At 40.8% G+C, this 18,496-nt stretch overlaps 1 protein-coding gene across 14 annotated transcripts in view; it reads left to right on the forward strand.

The window, feature by feature from the left end:
• Positions 1-16,647, forward strand: part of LIMS1 (LIM zinc finger domain containing 1) — a 79,599-nt gene extending 62,952 nt beyond the window's left edge. For 11 of the 14 annotated variants that reach the window (XM_068925721.1, XM_009665494.2, XM_009665498.2 and 8 more), the window contains 9 exons: positions 4,060-4,126; positions 6,732-6,852; positions 8,043-8,192; positions 9,459-9,609; positions 10,431-10,523; positions 11,950-11,998; positions 14,240-14,315; positions 14,567-14,759; positions 15,157-16,647. In XM_068925721.1, the coding sequence (XP_068781822.1) occupies positions 4,060-4,126; positions 6,732-6,852; positions 8,043-8,192; positions 9,459-9,609; positions 10,431-10,523; positions 11,950-11,998; positions 14,240-14,315; positions 14,567-14,714 (855 nt within the window). In that variant the 3' untranslated portion in view covers positions 14,715-14,759; positions 15,157-16,647. The remainder of the gene's footprint in view (positions 1-4,059; positions 4,127-6,731; positions 6,853-8,042; positions 8,193-9,458; positions 9,610-10,430; positions 10,524-11,949; positions 11,999-14,239; positions 14,316-14,566; positions 14,760-15,156) is intronic. The other 3 variants (XM_068925747.1, XM_009665492.2, XM_009665491.2) reach the window with 1 other exon arrangement.
• The last annotated feature ends 1,849 nt before the right edge of the window (positions 16,648-18,496 follow it).

Genomic DNA, 18,496 nt, shown 5'->3' on the forward strand with positions numbered 1-18,496 from the left:
GCCCTCATGCCTTTTTGGCTGTTTCAGCTTGGAAATCTTTGGCGGGTTCTTCTACTCTGTCTGCAGCCAGGCCCTTTAGGGTGAGCTAGTCCAAGTGCATCCACGTGTGTCCTGTGCCGCCAGAACAGCGCTCACTTGGCAGTGAAGCGGTCAGTGAAATGATGGTGGTGGAGACTCCTGGAACGCTTCCTGGTTGTGCTGCTCAGGAAGAAGCAGGGGCAAGGGCACAGCCTGCTCTTCCTTCATGTGAGTGGGTGGTTTAGCACTGACTTGGCACCTCAGCACGAGGGTTGGGAACGTCCTGAGTAAAAGTATTTGGGGGAGAGGGAGGAACAACTCTAAGCAGGCAGAGGATGAGCTCAGGTTGGCTGATGCTCAGGAGATGGCTGACAGTGCTTGGAGGACTGAAGGTGATCTGTATCACTGTGAGGAAGACAGGCAAAAAGGGTATCTTCCTTAAACTGGTTTAATATACCCCTTAAGAAGATGCATTTGGAGGTGTGGCCAGTTAATGTGTTTTTCTGAGCAGGTTCCCCTTGGGTAAATGGAAGCGTTGCTGATAGCCCTGCATTAATTTGTTTATTCTGTGTCTGGTTGAGCTAAGCCAGTATTCCCTGGAAAGGATCTTCAGCTATTAGCAGCTGGGAAGTCAGGTATTCTTCCCCCACCTATCTCAAGCGTTGCAGCCTTCCCCAGTTAGTCATTAAGCTGCTTATCACGTTCACACTCAAATGCTGCAGTGGTAAGCTTTCGGGCTCTGCTCCCCTGGCAAGGGGGTGTACTGGTAGGGTTATCCATGTCGCTGGATGTGTCACCGGGTTGTGTGTGGGCCCAGATCAGCGTAGCTTGCTGCGGTCCGGTGTCAGAGCTGAGCCCTTCGCAGGTACCAGGGCAGCCCTCCTCTGTGGCTGGGAGATAGCACTGACCTCAATAGCAACGATTCTGGAAAGGGAAGGACTTTCAGTGTATTTTTTTGAAGTTTTTTCCTTTTGAAGGTGGCTACAACTCCTGGAAAACTTGCATCATATCCAGGCTCCCTAGGATTTTTGCTGATGTCCTCCTCAGCATAAATTAGAAATGATAGTGTAGCTAGTTTTCCAGCCAGTGTTGGCCTTGTGGTTTAAGGGAGTGAGTGAGAGCTTTGCACCTCACGTTGCACAGGAGCCGCAGGGGTGGGACCTGCTAGGTTGCACCTGTATTCTGTTCTGTTCAGTATCATCAGCTTAGCATGTCTTCTTCTGCACTTAACCTAAACAGCAATTAGCTCAAACTCATACCAGCAAAGTGTAACAATGTGCAGTCCTGTACTAATAACGCCAGAACAGCCTGCTTCCGTGGGGAGCTTCGGGGCCACCATGTCCAGGGGGCCAATGAAATATAACCCTGAATGCTGATGTAAATTAGCTTGATGGAAGTCAGTACAGTTAAGAAAATAGCAGTGCACAATTAGCGATGCCTCTTGCATCAAGTCATCACTCTCACGTTTGTCTTGCTATTGCGTACAGCCGGAAACATAAGAGAGAATTGTTTAGGAAGAGACCTCTGGGGGATCCTGCAGTACTGAAATCTCTTTCAGCCCGAGCTGAACCCTGAGCTGTCAGGTAGAGGGGGAGTCTAAGACTGGCCCAAGGTGTAATTAGTCAGTGGGCAATTCCTCCGACCCATCGCACCGTAGGTTCGGAAACAGCTATTCTCTTCCACGGGGGCACCCAGGAGACTGGCCTAGCTTTACGCATCCAATTTTTAGCCAGCAGAAGTTAGGAGAGATGACTCCTACCCCTTAAGAGGGGCTTTTTCTGCAGGGGCCCAGCCTGCTCTGCACTGTGCTGCTGTGGTGGGTGAGATGAAAGGACTTAGAGAGGTGCTTCCCACAGTGGAAGAAACACAAGAAAATCCTTATAAAATACTTTATGAGCTCTATAATGGGAAACTTGTATTTGTGAGCGTTTAGGGAAGTTGCAGCTTTTTTTTTTTTTCTGAGTGACTTGCTGCTTTTGTTTGTAGGTGAGGGGAGAGTGTTCCTTTCAGATTTTTTTTTTTTCCTTAAAAGACCTCTGTAATAACCCATACAAAGCGTAAAGGAAGAGGCTGCAATGAATTTGTCAGTTTTGCTTCTACTCCAGTTGCACCTGCAGTGCTTTCTAAAAATGGACTTTGCCAGAAAGTACCTTAGAGGAAGGGCCTTTAAAGAAGTTTTTGTGCCTGTCTTTCCAGTAAGTTAGTAAAGACCTGGATATCAGCTGGAGATTGTACCATGGTGAAATGTCGTGTGCAGAAACATTGGATTCGTGGACCTCCAGTCTACCACAGTCAGATGACCTTGATCCTAAAATAAATGCTGTGGGATTTGCCACTGGGGTTCATGGTTTTCTCTGACTGATGAACTGCTGGGTCATCCCCAAGGTTGCAGCACAAATGAACCAAAAAAAAAAAAGCTGAAAATATAAACAAGACTTAATGGTAACCTAATATACCTGCCTGGCGCAAACCAGAGGGAAAGAAAACCTGTTTGGTCTGCCCAGATCAACGTGTGGCGGCTCTGAAATCCAAGCAAACCTGTGCAACTTCCATTGCCTGCTCACACAAAATAGGACACTTTCTGGTTTCTCAGTTTTAAGAAGATTGTTTGGCAGGAAGCAAGTTCAATTCTCACGGAACCAAAGGTTTCAGTTTTTCTTTGAGACAGCAGTAGCCCGCTGTCTTTCAACCAGAAGAAAGCTCCAGTTAAAAAAAGTCGTCTGTTTGAGTTTACTGCGCTTGAAAAGCACTTCATAAATTATTGACATCTATTTCTGGAAGCTTCTGTCTAGAGCACGTGTTTTTCTGTTCATAGTAGGCATGATTCAGGTTGAGCACAGGAGCTAAGTTGCTGGTCCCAAGTTTCCAGTGACTTGTAGGCTGCTTCATTAAATGACCACCTTGCCAATAGCTCTTGTATGTGGTACCAGTAATTACTAAACCTATATTGCATTTGATCTGTGGAATTTCATGGTATGAAACAGCTAACCTTGAGGCATATCACCGTATTTTCTATCCATATACCAAAACTTCATTTGCAGGTAGTATTTTATGCAGTTTGCTTTGTTTTGTATTAAACCCAGTAAAAAGAAAGGCATGGGGGCTTCCTGCTATCCCCCTTTTCCCAGTGTTTCAATTTGAGACATCCGCATGCAAACATTTTATAGCGTACCTAATATAGTGTTTCTGGTTTTAACATGGCTAGTTGGCATTTCTGTCTGGTAATAAGGTGCCTGAAGGTATCTAAACATTTCCCTTCATTTCAGGACATACTTGTCTACGTGTTTTTACATATTATTCAGCTAAGCTGCTAATGCAGTGCTGCAGAGCTGCCTTGAAACTGTTTTTCCCACATGCTTTTTTCTGTGTGAGCTTGAACTACAACTGAACTTCTCTAAGCTTTGAGAAAAGTCATATCCGAATCTAAATCCCTTAAGATCAGCTTCCCTATTTCATCTCATTGATTTAGTGAATTTTGTTCCTTCACATTTCCTCAGATAAACATCATGAAGGGAAAGCATTATTTCCCTTTATGCTTGGGCTGTGCTGCTGTATAAATTGCAAAGATATCTGTCTCTGGGTGTTCCTCCTCCCCCCATACTTATTTCCTCCAGTGTGCTGGGCTATTCTTACAGGAAATGTAGAGTGGGGAAAAGATCAAATGGGTTCAGGGAAAATGCTTCCCGCTAGGAAAGGTTTCTGTAAGCTAATTTCCTGCCCAGAATTCTGTTAGTTACAGCAGGTTTTCAGCAGTCTGTCAAAATTTAAACGTCTGTTGTGATGTAAATGGGTGACACAGAAAAATGCCCTACTCTCTCAGCAGTATTAAAGCAATAGAGTTTTATTAACACTACATGCTAACTAGTAGCTGAATTAAGGTGGGTGAATTTAGTATCTGTTTTTCTAGCACGTAGTCTATTTTCTGTGCAGCCCCTTATCTTTTACTACCCGGTGGCATCTGGAAACAACCTGGTATGTTGCAGTATTTATGTAAAGGGCATGTTCCTTATCTCTAAATCTTGGCTTATTTTCCATTTGCAGTTTGAAGGGAGGAAGTATTGCGAGCATGATTTTCAAATGCTTTTTGCTCCTTGCTGCCATCAATGCGGTAAGTGTTACCTCAAGGTGAAATACTTCACACTGATCATGAACGGGAGGTCAATATACATGGTTGGGGGCAAGTTTTGCCACCCGTGTACATGTTCCCCGGGAGGTGGCCCTGTGCAGCTGAGCATCAGAAGTTCCAGAAAGAACTGGACTTCAGAGAAATTTGGGAGCGGCTTTTACTAAAGGTTATCAAACAATAGGATTAAAAAAAATGTTTGCGTTACTTGAGTGAGTAGTTTGGCTGTTGATTCAATAATCCAAGGAACAGACCATTCATGACCTCCTGATTATTAGTAGGATAAAGCATACCCACATATATGCATGCACTCTCCTATGGCCTTTCTCCTGCAGCTGAAAGCCTCTAACCAGTCTTTGTCACCTGTTTTGGCTATTGTAACTCATCCACATTGTCCTATTCCAAGCGAGGCTGGTCTTTATTATCTAGCATTATAATCATCTGATGAATCAGCTGCTCCCCTTTTGTCTTTTTGAAACAAATTCCTGTGAGGCTTGAACTTCTAACGCTTCCCCTACACGACGCTGAGAGCTGCATTTTATTTGCCACTTTTGATGTAAATGCTCCTGCACTGTAATCATTTCCAAGCTTTTTTCAGTGTTCTCTGTGTATGACATCTTTCTTAGACAGGGCTGAGAAGTCATTACTTCACTATTGCACCCTATTTTTCTGTGACACCTTGGCACATCTGCTATGACTTTCAGTAATCTTAGTAAGGCCTTTCTGTTGTGCAAAGGGAGGGGTTGAATATTGAGAAAGAGGGAAGCAGATGCTCTGGACTTTGAATTTAAAGCTGTAGATTTGAAGAAGCAGGGAGAGGAAGAAAGGGGTTGGCAGTAATTTGTGAGCAAACCTAAAGGATGTGACAGACCAGGTTTTTCATTTTGTTCTTTTAGCAGACCAGCTGCTGTCCATGTGTGAGGGATCCGTGTGTTCTTCCATTCACTCCACAGGGTCCTCTTCCTCTGTCCCATCCTGTTCCCTTATGCTAGGGCTTCCTCTTCTGCATTCAGCTCCTCGCCTCTCAGGAGTTCTGTGAAACCTCATATTTAACCCCTCAAAAACCAAAACACTGCTCTTCCTCCACACCAGCGTCTTCCACGTGCAGCCAGGTTCTGCTCATCTCTTTGTGACTCAGGCAGAGGGATCCCTTTGGTGAGTCAGGCAGAGGGACCTTTTTCTCTTCAGCACCCAGCAGTTTCTTTGCAGAAGGCCTAAACCAGTTTTGGCTGGGCATGGTAAGTGCCCCAGCCAGGGGTAGTAAGGAGGAGTGATACTGCGTATCTCAAGTTTTCCCCGCTCAGCTGGCACAGCTCCTCATCTGGAGCAGCTTCTGCTGCTCTTGCCCTAGTTCCTTATAGCACCAACTCTGTTAAAACCTCATCAGTTTTATTTACTGACTTGTTCCAACAAATGGGTTAAGAGTAAGTGAATTAGCTGGAGGGTGTGACTGGCTGGCAGAGCTGCCTTCCAGGTCCCTTTGCTCTTTTGGCTGTGGGGGACCGGGCTTTTCCAGTGTTTGGATTTAGTAACGGTGGCCAAAATCAACACGGCTGTTGTAAGCAATGATGCCGTGAGCACGCCTGGCATTTTGGGAGTTGATCAGGTTTTATTCTTGAAAAGCTATGACTTCATGGGAGTGACATGGAGTTGAATGTTAGTTTTCATTTCTTTTGCATGTTACCTGCCTGATCACTCCACTTGGATGCCTGTTTGAGTTGTATGTTCTTTGGGGCCAGGACTGAGCCTCCCTCAACACTAGGAAGCTGAGTTCCCAACAAGTTCCAGGCAGAGCTTTTACAGTGCTCTGGAGTCTTGGCCCCAATGTCCATGTAGAGAATGACTAAATCATGCGTGTGGTGGCCATGGCTCCGTTCCAGGTGCAGAATACTCACACTGTGCTTGCACAAATTTAATTTTTACACTATTTCTTAATGCCTCACAGGACAGGACTCCTAGGTAGGTCAGAAGTTGTTTGTGTTGGATTTACTGATCAGTAAACCCATTCTCCAGACTTCACTGTATCTTTGCGTTTTGACTCTATGGTTCATTTGCAGTGGATCCAAAGCCACCCAAGCTCACATCTATTGTGTAGTGAGTACAGAGCCCCTTCAGATCTTGGTTCCAGACCCTAGTGCAGTAGAAATATGTAAAAGATGTCATTTAAAATGGTCTTCCCCTGAAAAAGAATAAGAAAAAATTACAAGGAGAAGAGGAAGCCGTATTATCTAAGGAAGTGCATGTATTTCGTAAGAGTTGGAGATCAGGTAAGTAAAACCAGGGGAGGGACTGAAAAGGATGATTGCAGAGAGAAAGGGAAATGTGCATGGAGAAGGGATTGTATGTAAAGAAGAGAAGGTTGTGTGTCAGTAAGGACATTTGCTTTTGTCCCATAGCAGAGAAACAACCAAAACCATACCCCAGAGTTTAGAAGCAAAACTGTAATACTGAGAGCAATATATCCTACCAGATGAGGAGGAGGGCTTTAGGTGAGGAGAGGATGGTAATGTCATTGTAGCGGTTCGGTTGTGGTTTTCTTTTAACTTTGTTTGGCATGGTATTTTACATCCTGGTATTGTGTTTCTTACAGGTGAGTTCATTATTGGTCGTGTTATTAAAGCTATGAACAATAGTTGGCATCCAGAATGCTTCTGCTGTGATATCTGTCAACAAGTATTGGCAGATATTGGATTTGTGAAGAATGCTGGCAGGTAGATCTTCACCCTTCCTTCTGTTACTGATCATGAATGACATGAACTGAGAGATGGGAGTCAGAGGTTAAAGTTCCTAAAGCTTTTTAGCTTTAGGAAAGGCCAAAAAGTCTTAAGAGGGCATTCCAAAACTGAAATGTAAATATTAGGAATAACTTATTTTCCAGTATACGTTTACAATATTACCAGTTTATCTACTTCATTACCAGATTTCTCGTCAAAGGCGCGTTGTCTAGCTGGTGTCATTTTGGAGCCAGTAGGGTATACTGTGATATGTAATAAGAGGGAAAACTTTTTGCAAGTGTTGAGAGGGCAGCAGGCAAGTCCAGCCCATTGATTTTTTCACATGGAGTGTCGGATTTTTCTGCTATGATTCCAGTAACTGATGCTTTCAAGTCACAGGCGCTGTGGTAGTTAGAAACTTAAATAAACGCTTCAGTAGTTTGTATGCATGGTTATCTCCTACAGCCTTGGAATTCTGGTAGCGTTTCTGCAGAGTCAAGTGCATGATCGCAGTCAGTGCTTTTAAAACTTTTCTTGTTTAAAGCTTTCTTATGCATATCTTATAAATAAGATGGCTTTAGGTTAGCAAGCCTAGGGAAAGCAGTCGTGCTTCAGGTGCAGAAGCACTGTCTTTTTTTATCCGTTTTTTTTACTTTGTTGGTTCAACTTGGGCTTCCAATTTTAGTCTGGTTTAGCACCTCGTTTATTACTAATTGCCTAAAGTGCAGCGGCATCCTTCACAGGGTAGGATATTTTTACCAACTGTGATTACAGGAATGTTTTGCAAATGGATTACATGGCCACTGACTTCTTATGTTGAATGTTATGAGTGTAGTTATTTACAGAAATAGGACCTATGGGGTCATCCGTGCTTCCGACCTAAATTTTTGAGATTTTCAGAGTAAAACATTCAGCAATGAGAATCTCTAGCAAACTTTGCCTTCTGTGTTTCAGCTCAGCTTAAATCCAAATGAGCTGAAGAAATGATACTCCTGGGGTGATGGAAAATAAAATCATAGCTTTCCCTCTTTTGAGTGTGGCTTGCCTAACAGGCACATTGTTTTTAAGATTTTTTTTTTCCTACAAAAAGGGCTGATTGAAATGAGGTTCTAATAGATGTTCAGTTTGTATTTTGCACGGCAGTACCTGGTTAGCAGTACTTATCTTTCCTTTTTATGCTGTTTCAGACATCTCTGCCGTCCTTGCCATAACCGGGAAAAAGCCAGAGGCCTAGGAAAGTACATCTGCCAGAAGTGCCATGCCATTATTGATGAACAGCCTCTCATATTCAAAAATGATCCATATCACCCTGATCATTTCAACTGTGCCAACTGCGGGTAACTGAATCCTGCAAAGGAGAACAGGAAAATGCTGGTTTCCTTTGCTTTATCCACCTACATTTTAAAACATTAACCTGTCCCATATAACTGGCAGAGGGGTGGGATTTGCATCCCTTGCAGCCAGACTCTATAGGGTTGTTTGACTGGTTATTGCTTCTGGGATGGTGGAGTTGGTCCTTTAGCTCACACAGCTTCTGCTGCAAGGTTCCAGAGGCTGCTGCGTCCTGACAGCAGCCGACCTGTCAGGGAGTCGTGAGAGATTAGCAGCAGAAAGTGGTATCTTAGAAAATATGAAGTCTGGCCAAAGGCAATGGTTTCTGGAGCAGCAAAATGACAGCTTATTTTTCTGTTATGAAAGGAGAAAAAAAAAAAAAAGCAATCCTCTTTGGCTGCTTGAGTTACTATTTTGTCTCTGTTATTTCTTTTTAGTCAAGTTGTATGCAAACTTTGTTGTTTCCTTTTGAAGCCTACTTTTTTGTTAGAAACTTTCTCCTCTCTCACTTTACCACTGTTTGCAAATGCAGAATATGTAGCTGCACGTGTCTACATCCTGCACTGATGCACAGATCAAGGTGCATCATAGCATACAGCACAGATGTATTAGTTGTTTATTTCTGAGGCAAAGGAAACTTTTGTTTCAGTGCCATAGCAAAGGCTGGTTTGAGAAACATGTTGTGTCAAGGGCAACCAATTGAGAGCATCAGTGATTACAGTCACTTTTAAAGTTTAGCCATTTTAAGTATTCTAATCATGCAAATTATTAAAAAGAAGAGTATATGCGATTCTGTACCTGGGAAAAATAAACATAGCTATCTGCTATGATTGTGTATTTTTCTTTCCTGGAAGCTTGATGCAACAGGGAAAATGTACCTAGGTGTAGAAGACTACATTTAACTTTCAGTTATATTTATGTAAATCTAAAATAACCTGGTGATAATAAGGCTAGAATACAAGCCAAGCATATCTGCCGCTTTCAAACACATTTGCATCACATAACCAGAATACAGAATGATAGTAGCTCACTATCTATTTTCAGAGAGAATTAGTGCATCTTACTTAGCAGGTCTTTCTGAGTTTAGTGTGGAATCAGTCTTATTAATAAAAGCTGTTGAATTTGTTGCTGCTACTTAAACCAATTATTGTAGTATAAATACAGTTTCTAAAGTAAATGCTTAAAACTTGAATGTTCCTTTCAGAAACGCTCATGAGTTGAAATTGTTTGGTTCCTTTATTCATCCTCTCAATTCATTAACTTTTGAACAGGAAGGAACTTACTGCTGATGCTCGGGAGTTGAAGGGAGAATTATATTGTTTACCCTGCCATGACAAAATGGGTGTCCCCATCTGTGGAGCATGTAGAAGGCCAATTGAAGGACGTGTGGTGAACGCTATGGGCAAACAATGGCATGTAGAGGTAGACATCAGATGGTTTGTTGTTTTTTACGAATGTAAACATTAACATAGTTATCTGGGGTTTTGCTGATCGATTTCAATGAAAAGATGAGAAAATTCTGCAGAAATGCTTAATAAATGCATTCTTCTAATCCTGTCTTCTACCTTCTTGTGTTTGATCTTCCACTGTGAAACAAGTGTGCTTTCCTACCTCACATAAAGCTTTCACTGTGAAGCTAAAATCAGTAATCAAAGCAAGCAATAATATGAGATCCTTGCAGAAGAAAATGCTACAGTACAAAGCAGCATACAGAAAGGCTATAATGATCTGTGGGAACCCCCTTATTGCTAGGCATCATAATACTATTACGTCTTCCATAGTCACCTGCCGCGTAAATATATTTAAAGCTCTTCATGTGAGAGTTCATGCTTCACGGCCATGCACGAGATTTAGTTTCACATCTTCCACTTAAATTAGGAAGATTTGCAGCCATATTCCTTTGGTTGTTTTGAAAATCTCCTCCAGCAAATGCTTTCTTCATGAGCGTGTGATGATGATGCAAGTTTTTAAAAGTCTCTTCATTCTGTTTATTGCTAACATATCAGAATCCGTTTCCTTGATTTTTTTAAACTTTTGGATTGAAACACTGAAGACATTAAAATGCGCATTCTATTAGTGGTCTAAGTTTAGAAACGAAGCAAAGTATTATTCTTTCCAAGATGATGCAACTAGCTGCGTAGTTTTTAATGATATTCAGTACTGAGATTGGTTAGTTCAATGTGCAGAAAAACCACCGTTGCTTCCAACTAACACAAAAAATATTTGCCCAATTTTCTTTGTAGCATTTTGTTTGTGCAAAATGTGAAAAACCGTTCCTGGGTCATCGTCACTATGAGAGAAAAGGCTTGGCCTATTGTGAAACCCACTACAATCAGGTAAGGTTGCCTAATTTAAAAAAATGCATTATTGGTGAACTTGTGAATTGGTTTTATTAGTGTGAGATGAAAAATCACGGATACCGTCCTGTTTTCGTATAATCATCTTCGGGGGTACTGAAAATCGGTAGATGTTCTGTTGCAGTTAATTTATAAAGGTTTCTCTATTCACAAATCTGTGTGAAAAAAAATCTGCAGGGATGTCACAAAGACTGCCTAGGATAATGAGTATCTAGTTGTTCTTCAGAGTTATCAGTACTTACGTAGGTAGAGCTGTTCTGAGCTTCTACGTGTCTGCAAGATCAGAGCAGCTAATAAGACCCAATCTTTCCCAAGAATCTAAAGCCAATTTGTCACTCAGTAGCTGTGGTTTAACTGGGCCTTAGTGAGTAGCGCGGTTTTCCTTACAGCTGTTACTCGAAGATGACTGCATGTTAAAATATACTGGATCACGCAGCTCATTCATGTGTTCCCTGAAGACTGCAAACACTGACTTGTCAGACGACACCACCTAGTGACCACTTTCATTTAAATAAGAGTCATAAGCAGTGTTACCATCTCCATCCAGACTCCCTCAAATTGTCTAGTCCGGTAGCACAGTATATATATATATATACCTTTTTTAATTTGGAAGTTAACCGCAAGGTGTCACGTACACCGCTTTGCTTGCAAATACAAGAGTAGGGATTACATCTGGGAGTTGTAAGGCATCTGCTAATTACAGATGGATTCTTACTTCGTCAGTGACAAAGGGCAGATGATTGAAATGTTGCCGGCATACTTGCAGATAATAAATGCCATAGTGACATTAATAGTAATAGGGTTGCAGCCATGATGGAGCAAGAACTCACGCTAGACAAGAGTTGTATGTAGAACAGATGTCGATTAGTAGGTCAACTGTTACAGTTAGAAAAAGTACATGAAAATTTGGAAATAGAAGCCCTTCTTGGACTGTAACACTGTGCTCATATATTAAGCGTAGAAACAAAATGAATGTTTTTTGGCCTAAATTTTCTTTTTTTGGAAAAATAAAAATTAACATGTCACCAGAAACAGCAATATGTTGTTCTAGTCATGCGTGTAAATACAAATGTTAAATCGGCTGAGCACTAATGATTTATATGCGATTCCAACTGATGTATTTCAAACGTTAAGGATTAGAGAAACGTTGAAACAAAATCACGTTTATAGACGGTCAAACAGATGTAAGCAAATATTTCCATCTTTATAACTATTTTTCAATCGGATGATGTAAAAGATGATTTGAAAACCAAACAAGTCGTACCAGCATTCTCTTTATTTTACTGAAATAAATAGGAAAGCTATTCTGACCCATCAGCTGAAATGCAGTTATTTTGTTAGTTTGAGAATCTACCCGGGCTAACACCATACAATTAAAAATTCCTAACTTCTCCTTCCTCTTCAGCTGTTCGGTGATGTTTGTTTCCACTGCAATCGTGTGATCGAAGGAGATGGTAAGCACTTGTCTGTTTTCTTAATGTTCATTTTAATGGCAGGTTCTCTTTAAAAGTGGAAAAGTCCCTATTTAATACCTGGTTGTTGTCATTAAAACAAAAATTTCCAACTTCTTTATCAGAAATCAGGTCAGAATCTGATTACTCTGGGACCAAATGGTAAGAAAACCTTACAGTGTTCCAAGATGGTGGAAGATCGCTCAGTGGCTGAAGAGAACCGCGATCACCCGGAAACCCCTTAGCAAAACGCAAAGGCCAGGGATGCTGGGAGATGCACAGAGGTGGCTTCCTGCCCCACTGACCTTAACAAAGAACATGTGCAAGTTTGAGAGTGAGCATCTCCTTAAACAGGTTTAGGTATGACGATCCAAATTGAAAAAAGTGTTTAGCTATCAAAAGATGTAGATGAACAAAAGGGATTTTTTTTTAAGTGTCTAGTTCCCATGATTTCCGTTTGGTTTCTGGAGATCTTTACCTGTCTATAACAGACAGCCGATTTTTGAAAGTCTAGACTGGTGAGACTGCCACAAACCAGTCATATTTTGAAAAAAGTGTCCTGTAAAGGCAGTACCTCATTAACTGGAAGCAAATATTTTAAGATTTTGGGGGGTTTGTTTGGGTTGTTTTTTTTTTTTTGGACAATCACCTGTGATATAATACCAGAAAGGCAGATCATTCTACCTGAAATAATGCAAAGTTATTATGTGACTAGTTACACCTGCCTGAAGTAAATCCTATATACCAATGTTGGCCTCACTTAAGCCAAAGCCATTAGCAAAGTGGGAGGAAGCCTCTAGCACATAAAAGGAGACATAAACTCGTTTATAGTCATCAAAGTATAGGGCGGGACCTACATTCCGGAGATGTGCTTTCCCCGTGTTTTCTGGACCAGACTATCCCTACAGTACTACAACCCAGAACACTTTTGGGAGGAAATAGCATCTTCCTTGTCATTAAAATCCTGCTAAAATCAACAGATCTGGAAATTGAGGTGAATGAATAAATTCAGCCTTGTTTGATAAGTAGATAGCTGTATGTTCCTAATGTTACACCATATAATCTGGCTCCCACGTTGTATGTTCCAGTCACCAACCTGAACAGAACGTAGTGAGTCATTTCTTTTTGCCAGCGTACATCTTTGATTATTTTACATTTCCGAACACAAATTTGAACAAAATCCTGCTGTCATAAATGATGAATATCCAGTGTTGTTTTTTGCCTCTCTCTCCAGTAAAACAAACATCTGCAGCAGCAGGTTTTCAGGAAGATGTCTGTGACTATTAGAGAGATCTCTAGGGAGAGAAGACTTCCATCTGACTAGAATTCCTTTGGCAAGCAGTGAAATAACTATTTGAAATGGCAATTAGAGACAAGCCCTGCTTCTGTGGAAGTGCTTGCCCCATAGTGCAGCTGCTGGTACTAAAAGTAGAAAAAGCTCTGCATGACAAGGTTCTGCTTTTGTTTGGTGTTGAAAACATGTTGCATTTTAAGAGGAAAGCATAGTCCTGCATCCTGCAATTTAGATTAAGAAGGAACAGGCAAATTTTGGCAGGGAAAAGTTGGAAGGCATACTGAGAGATAGAGGACAAACAAAGAAGTGGAACAGAGATACAGAACAACGAGAAAACATTTACTTTGTCTCCGAAGTAGAGACTAAAATAATGTCCAAGTTTGTCTTGATCATATTCTGAAGTAATTTATCCCATTACGTCCGCATTTTTTTTCACATAGTGCTGGTTTACCAGCACTGGCCTGACTGCTGGTTCCACATCACCTTCTTCAGTTGGGTGCAGAGCACAACTCTTTATGGTGCTGCAGTCTGAACAGGATCTGAGAAATGAAACAGGATGGAAACATAGAAGACCTTTTTGCTGTATTGGTTTTCAGCTGAAGTTTCCCGATCTAGTTTACCACCTGGCCTCACAAAGCAGTTGCCTGAGGTCATGCTATGATACGAGGTGGAAGCAAGCAACAGGAGTCAGAAATATCTTAAAACTGGTATTGTTGGTGAACACAGTTGCATGTACCCGGAGGCTTCTTCATCAATTAATTTTACACAGTCCCCCTACATTACATTCACGTGTGCCTTCCTGTTCTTGCCTCATTATTGTTATGGTCCTTGATATTTGGTAAGAGAATCAAACGCCGACAGTTCTTCATGTTTCATGAACATGTGGGCTTAATTTTGAATATTTCTGTGTTCTGAAATGCTAATGATTTCTTTTTCCCCCCTTGTCCTAGTTGTGTCTGCTCTGAATAAGGCATGGTGTGTGAACTGTTTCGCTTGTTCAACTTGCAACACTAAGTTAACACTCAAGTAAGTTTATCAGATAGGTGCGATGCCTGCAAAACATATCAGTGGTCATCTTTAAAGTGTAGATGTTGCTATAGTTTAACTGGTTTGTACGTTTTTCATACCATCAAGCATTGAGGAAAGATGTGCATGTTTCTTTCTCTAGCTCCATTTACTAATTTACATCTTTTCAGCTGTCTGTGCAGTTCTTCCTTCAGTTAGTCTTAACTCTTTTCTCTTCTGTCCTTTTATTTTTTCTGTGTTTAACTCTAAAGGGATAAATTTGTTGAAATTGATCTAAAACCTGTCTGCAAACACTGTTATGAGAAAATGCCAGATGAATTTAAGCGACGACTTGCCAAACGGGAACGCGAAGCAAAGGATAAAGATAAGCAAAAAAAGAAAAAGCCAATCTGTTTGTAAACTTTCCTTTCCTTCCCACCACCACCTCTGCTCCTTTCTTCTTTGGTCAGTGATAAGATGCTCTTACTTTACATTTTTGCATGTGTTTATGGCAATCAAAACCAAAATACCTATTTTCACCCAATCTGAAATCTTAATTTGTTATTTCGGTATCTTATGTTTAGACTGTTGTGCTCTAAAATTCAGTTTGAAAGGCTTTTTAAATGACACACTTCATAAATGTGGACATTTGGTGAACCAAAAAAAAAAAAAAAGCATCTCCCACCACAGAGTAATTTAGTTACTGTCCACAATGTGTAACTTTGTGAAAGTAACTTCATTATGTATAAATTGCAGTTGTAATTTTTTGCCTGTGAGCGTTAATGTCGCTTTTTTTTCCCCCCACAGTCCCTGCCACTAAGACTTTTATTTTGTCTGTTTGGTTTTTATTTTGTCACTTTAGGAATAAATTTGTTGAGTTTGACATGAAGCCTGTCTGCAAGAAGTGCTATGAGAAGTTTCCTCTAGAACTGAAGAAAAGACTGAAGAAACTAGCTGAAACTGTAGGAAGAAAGTGAAGACTGCTCTCCCCTTCCTTTATAAACATGTTATCTATGTTACTTGAGGGATTCTTTCTGCTCTGAGGCTACAATCAGACAACAAATGATGATGCATGCCTTCTAACTATCAAATCTAAGTATCTTCAAATTCTTTATTTGAGATTTGTTGATACATAGATCATGCGTACAGACTACATTAAGTATAAACTCACCTGAAGGGATTTTCACCCTGATAATACAGTTGAATACAGTGGCAAGTTGGCCACTGTGCACAACAGCCTCTACAGAATTCTACATAGAGGTAAAATTTGCTTGTGAATACCTGCAGAAAACACGCTTCGCAAATGTGTCCAACTTTATGTACTTCTAGTGTCATTTATATTAATGAAAGTATTAATGTGCAAATTAAGCATGCACATAAGACTTTGAGTGACTTAGGCAAGAAATTAACTTACCTCCCTTCGTGGAGAAATCCACCGTTAGATTCTAGTCCAAGTTGTCCTGTTGTTTCAAACAGCTTGAAAAGTGACAGATTTCTAAATACAGTCACTGCAGAAATGACCTCCTTTTAATGGATTATGCTTACATGATGAATCATTGTACATCAGGCTTAGCATGAAATAGGTGTATAAAATATATATTCCTACTGCAAGAAATAAGCATACAGAACGACTTGAATTTTGCTATATTCCATTTAGAATAACATGTTAACTTTTATATATACTTTTGCATTTTATTTACTTTTTGTGCCTTATTCTGCTGGACCATAGATAATAATGTTCCATTAAATATATATATACATATATATATATATATATATATATATACAGTTTTATTTCATATTTTTATGCAGAAATTATATACAAGGTATTTTCAAAAGATAACATGCTTTGCCTTAATTATACAGGATGCAAGAAGTACTGTATTTCAAATGTGAACACCTGAGGTTAAAAGTGACCTTCTAGGCTTCATTAATTTTTAGAACAGTATTGAAAATGCATATTTCAATTAGCTGGCAATATTACTTTTACACTAGTGAGTGTAAATATACATGATTTGATCCTGCTGGGACCTACTTCTTTAGCCATCTTCAAGGACTGAGCTCACAAATTAACAGACTTCTCTGTAACATACGTTTAACTGTTTTATACTATTGACTTCTGTCCATGCAAATCTGTTTTATTTTTCCCCTTCCTTATAAAAAATACAGTTACTTAGGAACTGTGATGCTACGATCTAGTATGCAAACACTTTTTTTCACATTAGTGACTTAAACAGATTTTATGTAGCTACATCATAGCAACTAAAATTTCCTTTCCTGTTTATGAAAAATTAGTTGATTTAAAACATCTGCTTTCCAGTGTCATCAATAAAGGCTATGTTATTGTTACTTGTATCATCTCTCTGAAATGAGTGCTTGAGATGGGTGGGAAAGCAACTGGGCTCCCTGGGCTCCCCCTATGCTTTAGCTGTGACTGTGTCTTAAAATATTTATTATCCTGATTTAAAGGAGGCACGTGCCATTTCCAGCGTATCCCACTTTAGTTCAGTTTTTAGGTTAATGAAAGAAACTGCAGTTTTTTTCATAAAGAATAGATAGATTCTTTTGTCTGTTTTCTGAATAGACACAGTGGCTGAGTTTTTTTGGAGAAAACAGCTTGTCCAGCTTTAAAGCGTGTACCTTCCTGTCAAGTTTTTCACCCTTCTCTTTTCACTGTAAGGTAACTATCACGCCAGATTTCCAGTTTATTGGCCAATAGGGTACTTCTGACTATTTTTTTCTGTACAGTTATTCAAGACAGTAGCAGTTCAGTAACTGAATGCAGTGCTTACTGTGTTCAAGACTAGAAAAGTGTACAAGTCCTCAAAAACGTTTAAACAGCTAGCATAGTAACAGTGCTGGGCTTTTGGACTACGCCATGGCTTTGGTAGACCATACTCAGCAATGCCTCACTTAAATTGTAATTCAGTTCGTGTTCTAGTTTTTTACATGTTAAGCTGAATTTTCAGCACTTTAACTCTTTTTCTTCAGCCTATGTCTGCAGCCTTACTGGTCAGACTTTGGGAACTGCCCCGAACCCTGATGCCAAATGGCACGAACAGGCTCGCATCCACATTGCTCAGCCTTCTCTCCCTCCAGAACACAGTGGCCATGTTTGCACCATGTAGCCATGGATGTCCTCTGGACTCTGCCCTGTGGCCTGAAGACGCAGTGGTTTTGGCTGTTTCAAACTTCCTGATACGGGAGAGCTGTGCTACAGTCCGCTAGGGCAGTGGTATCTGTTTCAGGTAAATTAAGTGTTTCAGACCCCAGGATATGGCATTGAGAGCATCTGAGTTGGTCAAAACCTGCTGATAAAAATAATGGGAAAATTTAAGTTGGAAGGGATCTCTGGAGGTCAGGTAGTCCTCACCCGAAACTCCTGCTCAAAAAGCAGGGCTAACTTCAAAGTTGGATCAACGCTCAAGGCCTTGTCCAGACAAGTTTTGAACATCTCCAGGAAAGAAGATTCCACAAGCCTCTGTGGGCAATGCATGCCAATGCTTCATCATCCCCATGGTGAAATATTTTTCTTTATGATTACTGTTGGAGTCCTGTCTCGAGCGCAGGGTTCTCCAACCCCACGCTGCTTTTTGGCAACGCTCTTTTGAGTGACCTATCACAGAAATCATACCCCTGGATATTGTCATGAAGAGGGTTAATTAAAAGCAGTGCAAAAAACCTAGGGAGTGAGCTAGCAATTAAGCAGCCTGGACAATTAGAGGTCTGGTGTTGCAGCTTACTTCCTGGCCTGTCAGTATTATAAATATTTCACACAGTTAGAAATTCTTTCCTGAAAGATGCTGAGTTTGTTATTGTTTTCCTAACCACAAGCTCTACTAGGTCTCTCAGAGAAGGTCATGAGCTGGGATTTGGGAATGGATGCCTCAGAAACTTTTTCCCCGCTTCTGCCGTGTGGGATCAATCATGCATGGGCAAGAGGGATTCCTGTTGAAGCCCACACTTAGAATAACGGTAGGGAACACTTCAGAAAGCCAAATGGATGTAGCTGTAGGGGGAAAGAAGCTGAGCCTAAAGCCTTTCTGCTTCTGGCAGTGGCAAGCCCAGGGCTTGGTTCCAACTCTGAGGCACGTTAGGTGGTGACTGGGCTGAGCAAAGTCTGGTGTATGGCTGCAGGGTCAGCATATAGAGTCAAATGCTGTTTGCTGTCTGGTGAGCTACCGTTCTGGTGTTGCAGCCAC

This window comes from Struthio camelus, chromosome 1, assembly GCF_040807025.1.
Source record: "Struthio camelus isolate bStrCam1 chromosome 1, bStrCam1.hap1, whole genome shotgun sequence".
Taxonomy (NCBI): Eukaryota; Metazoa; Chordata; class Aves; order Struthioniformes; family Struthionidae; genus Struthio; species Struthio camelus.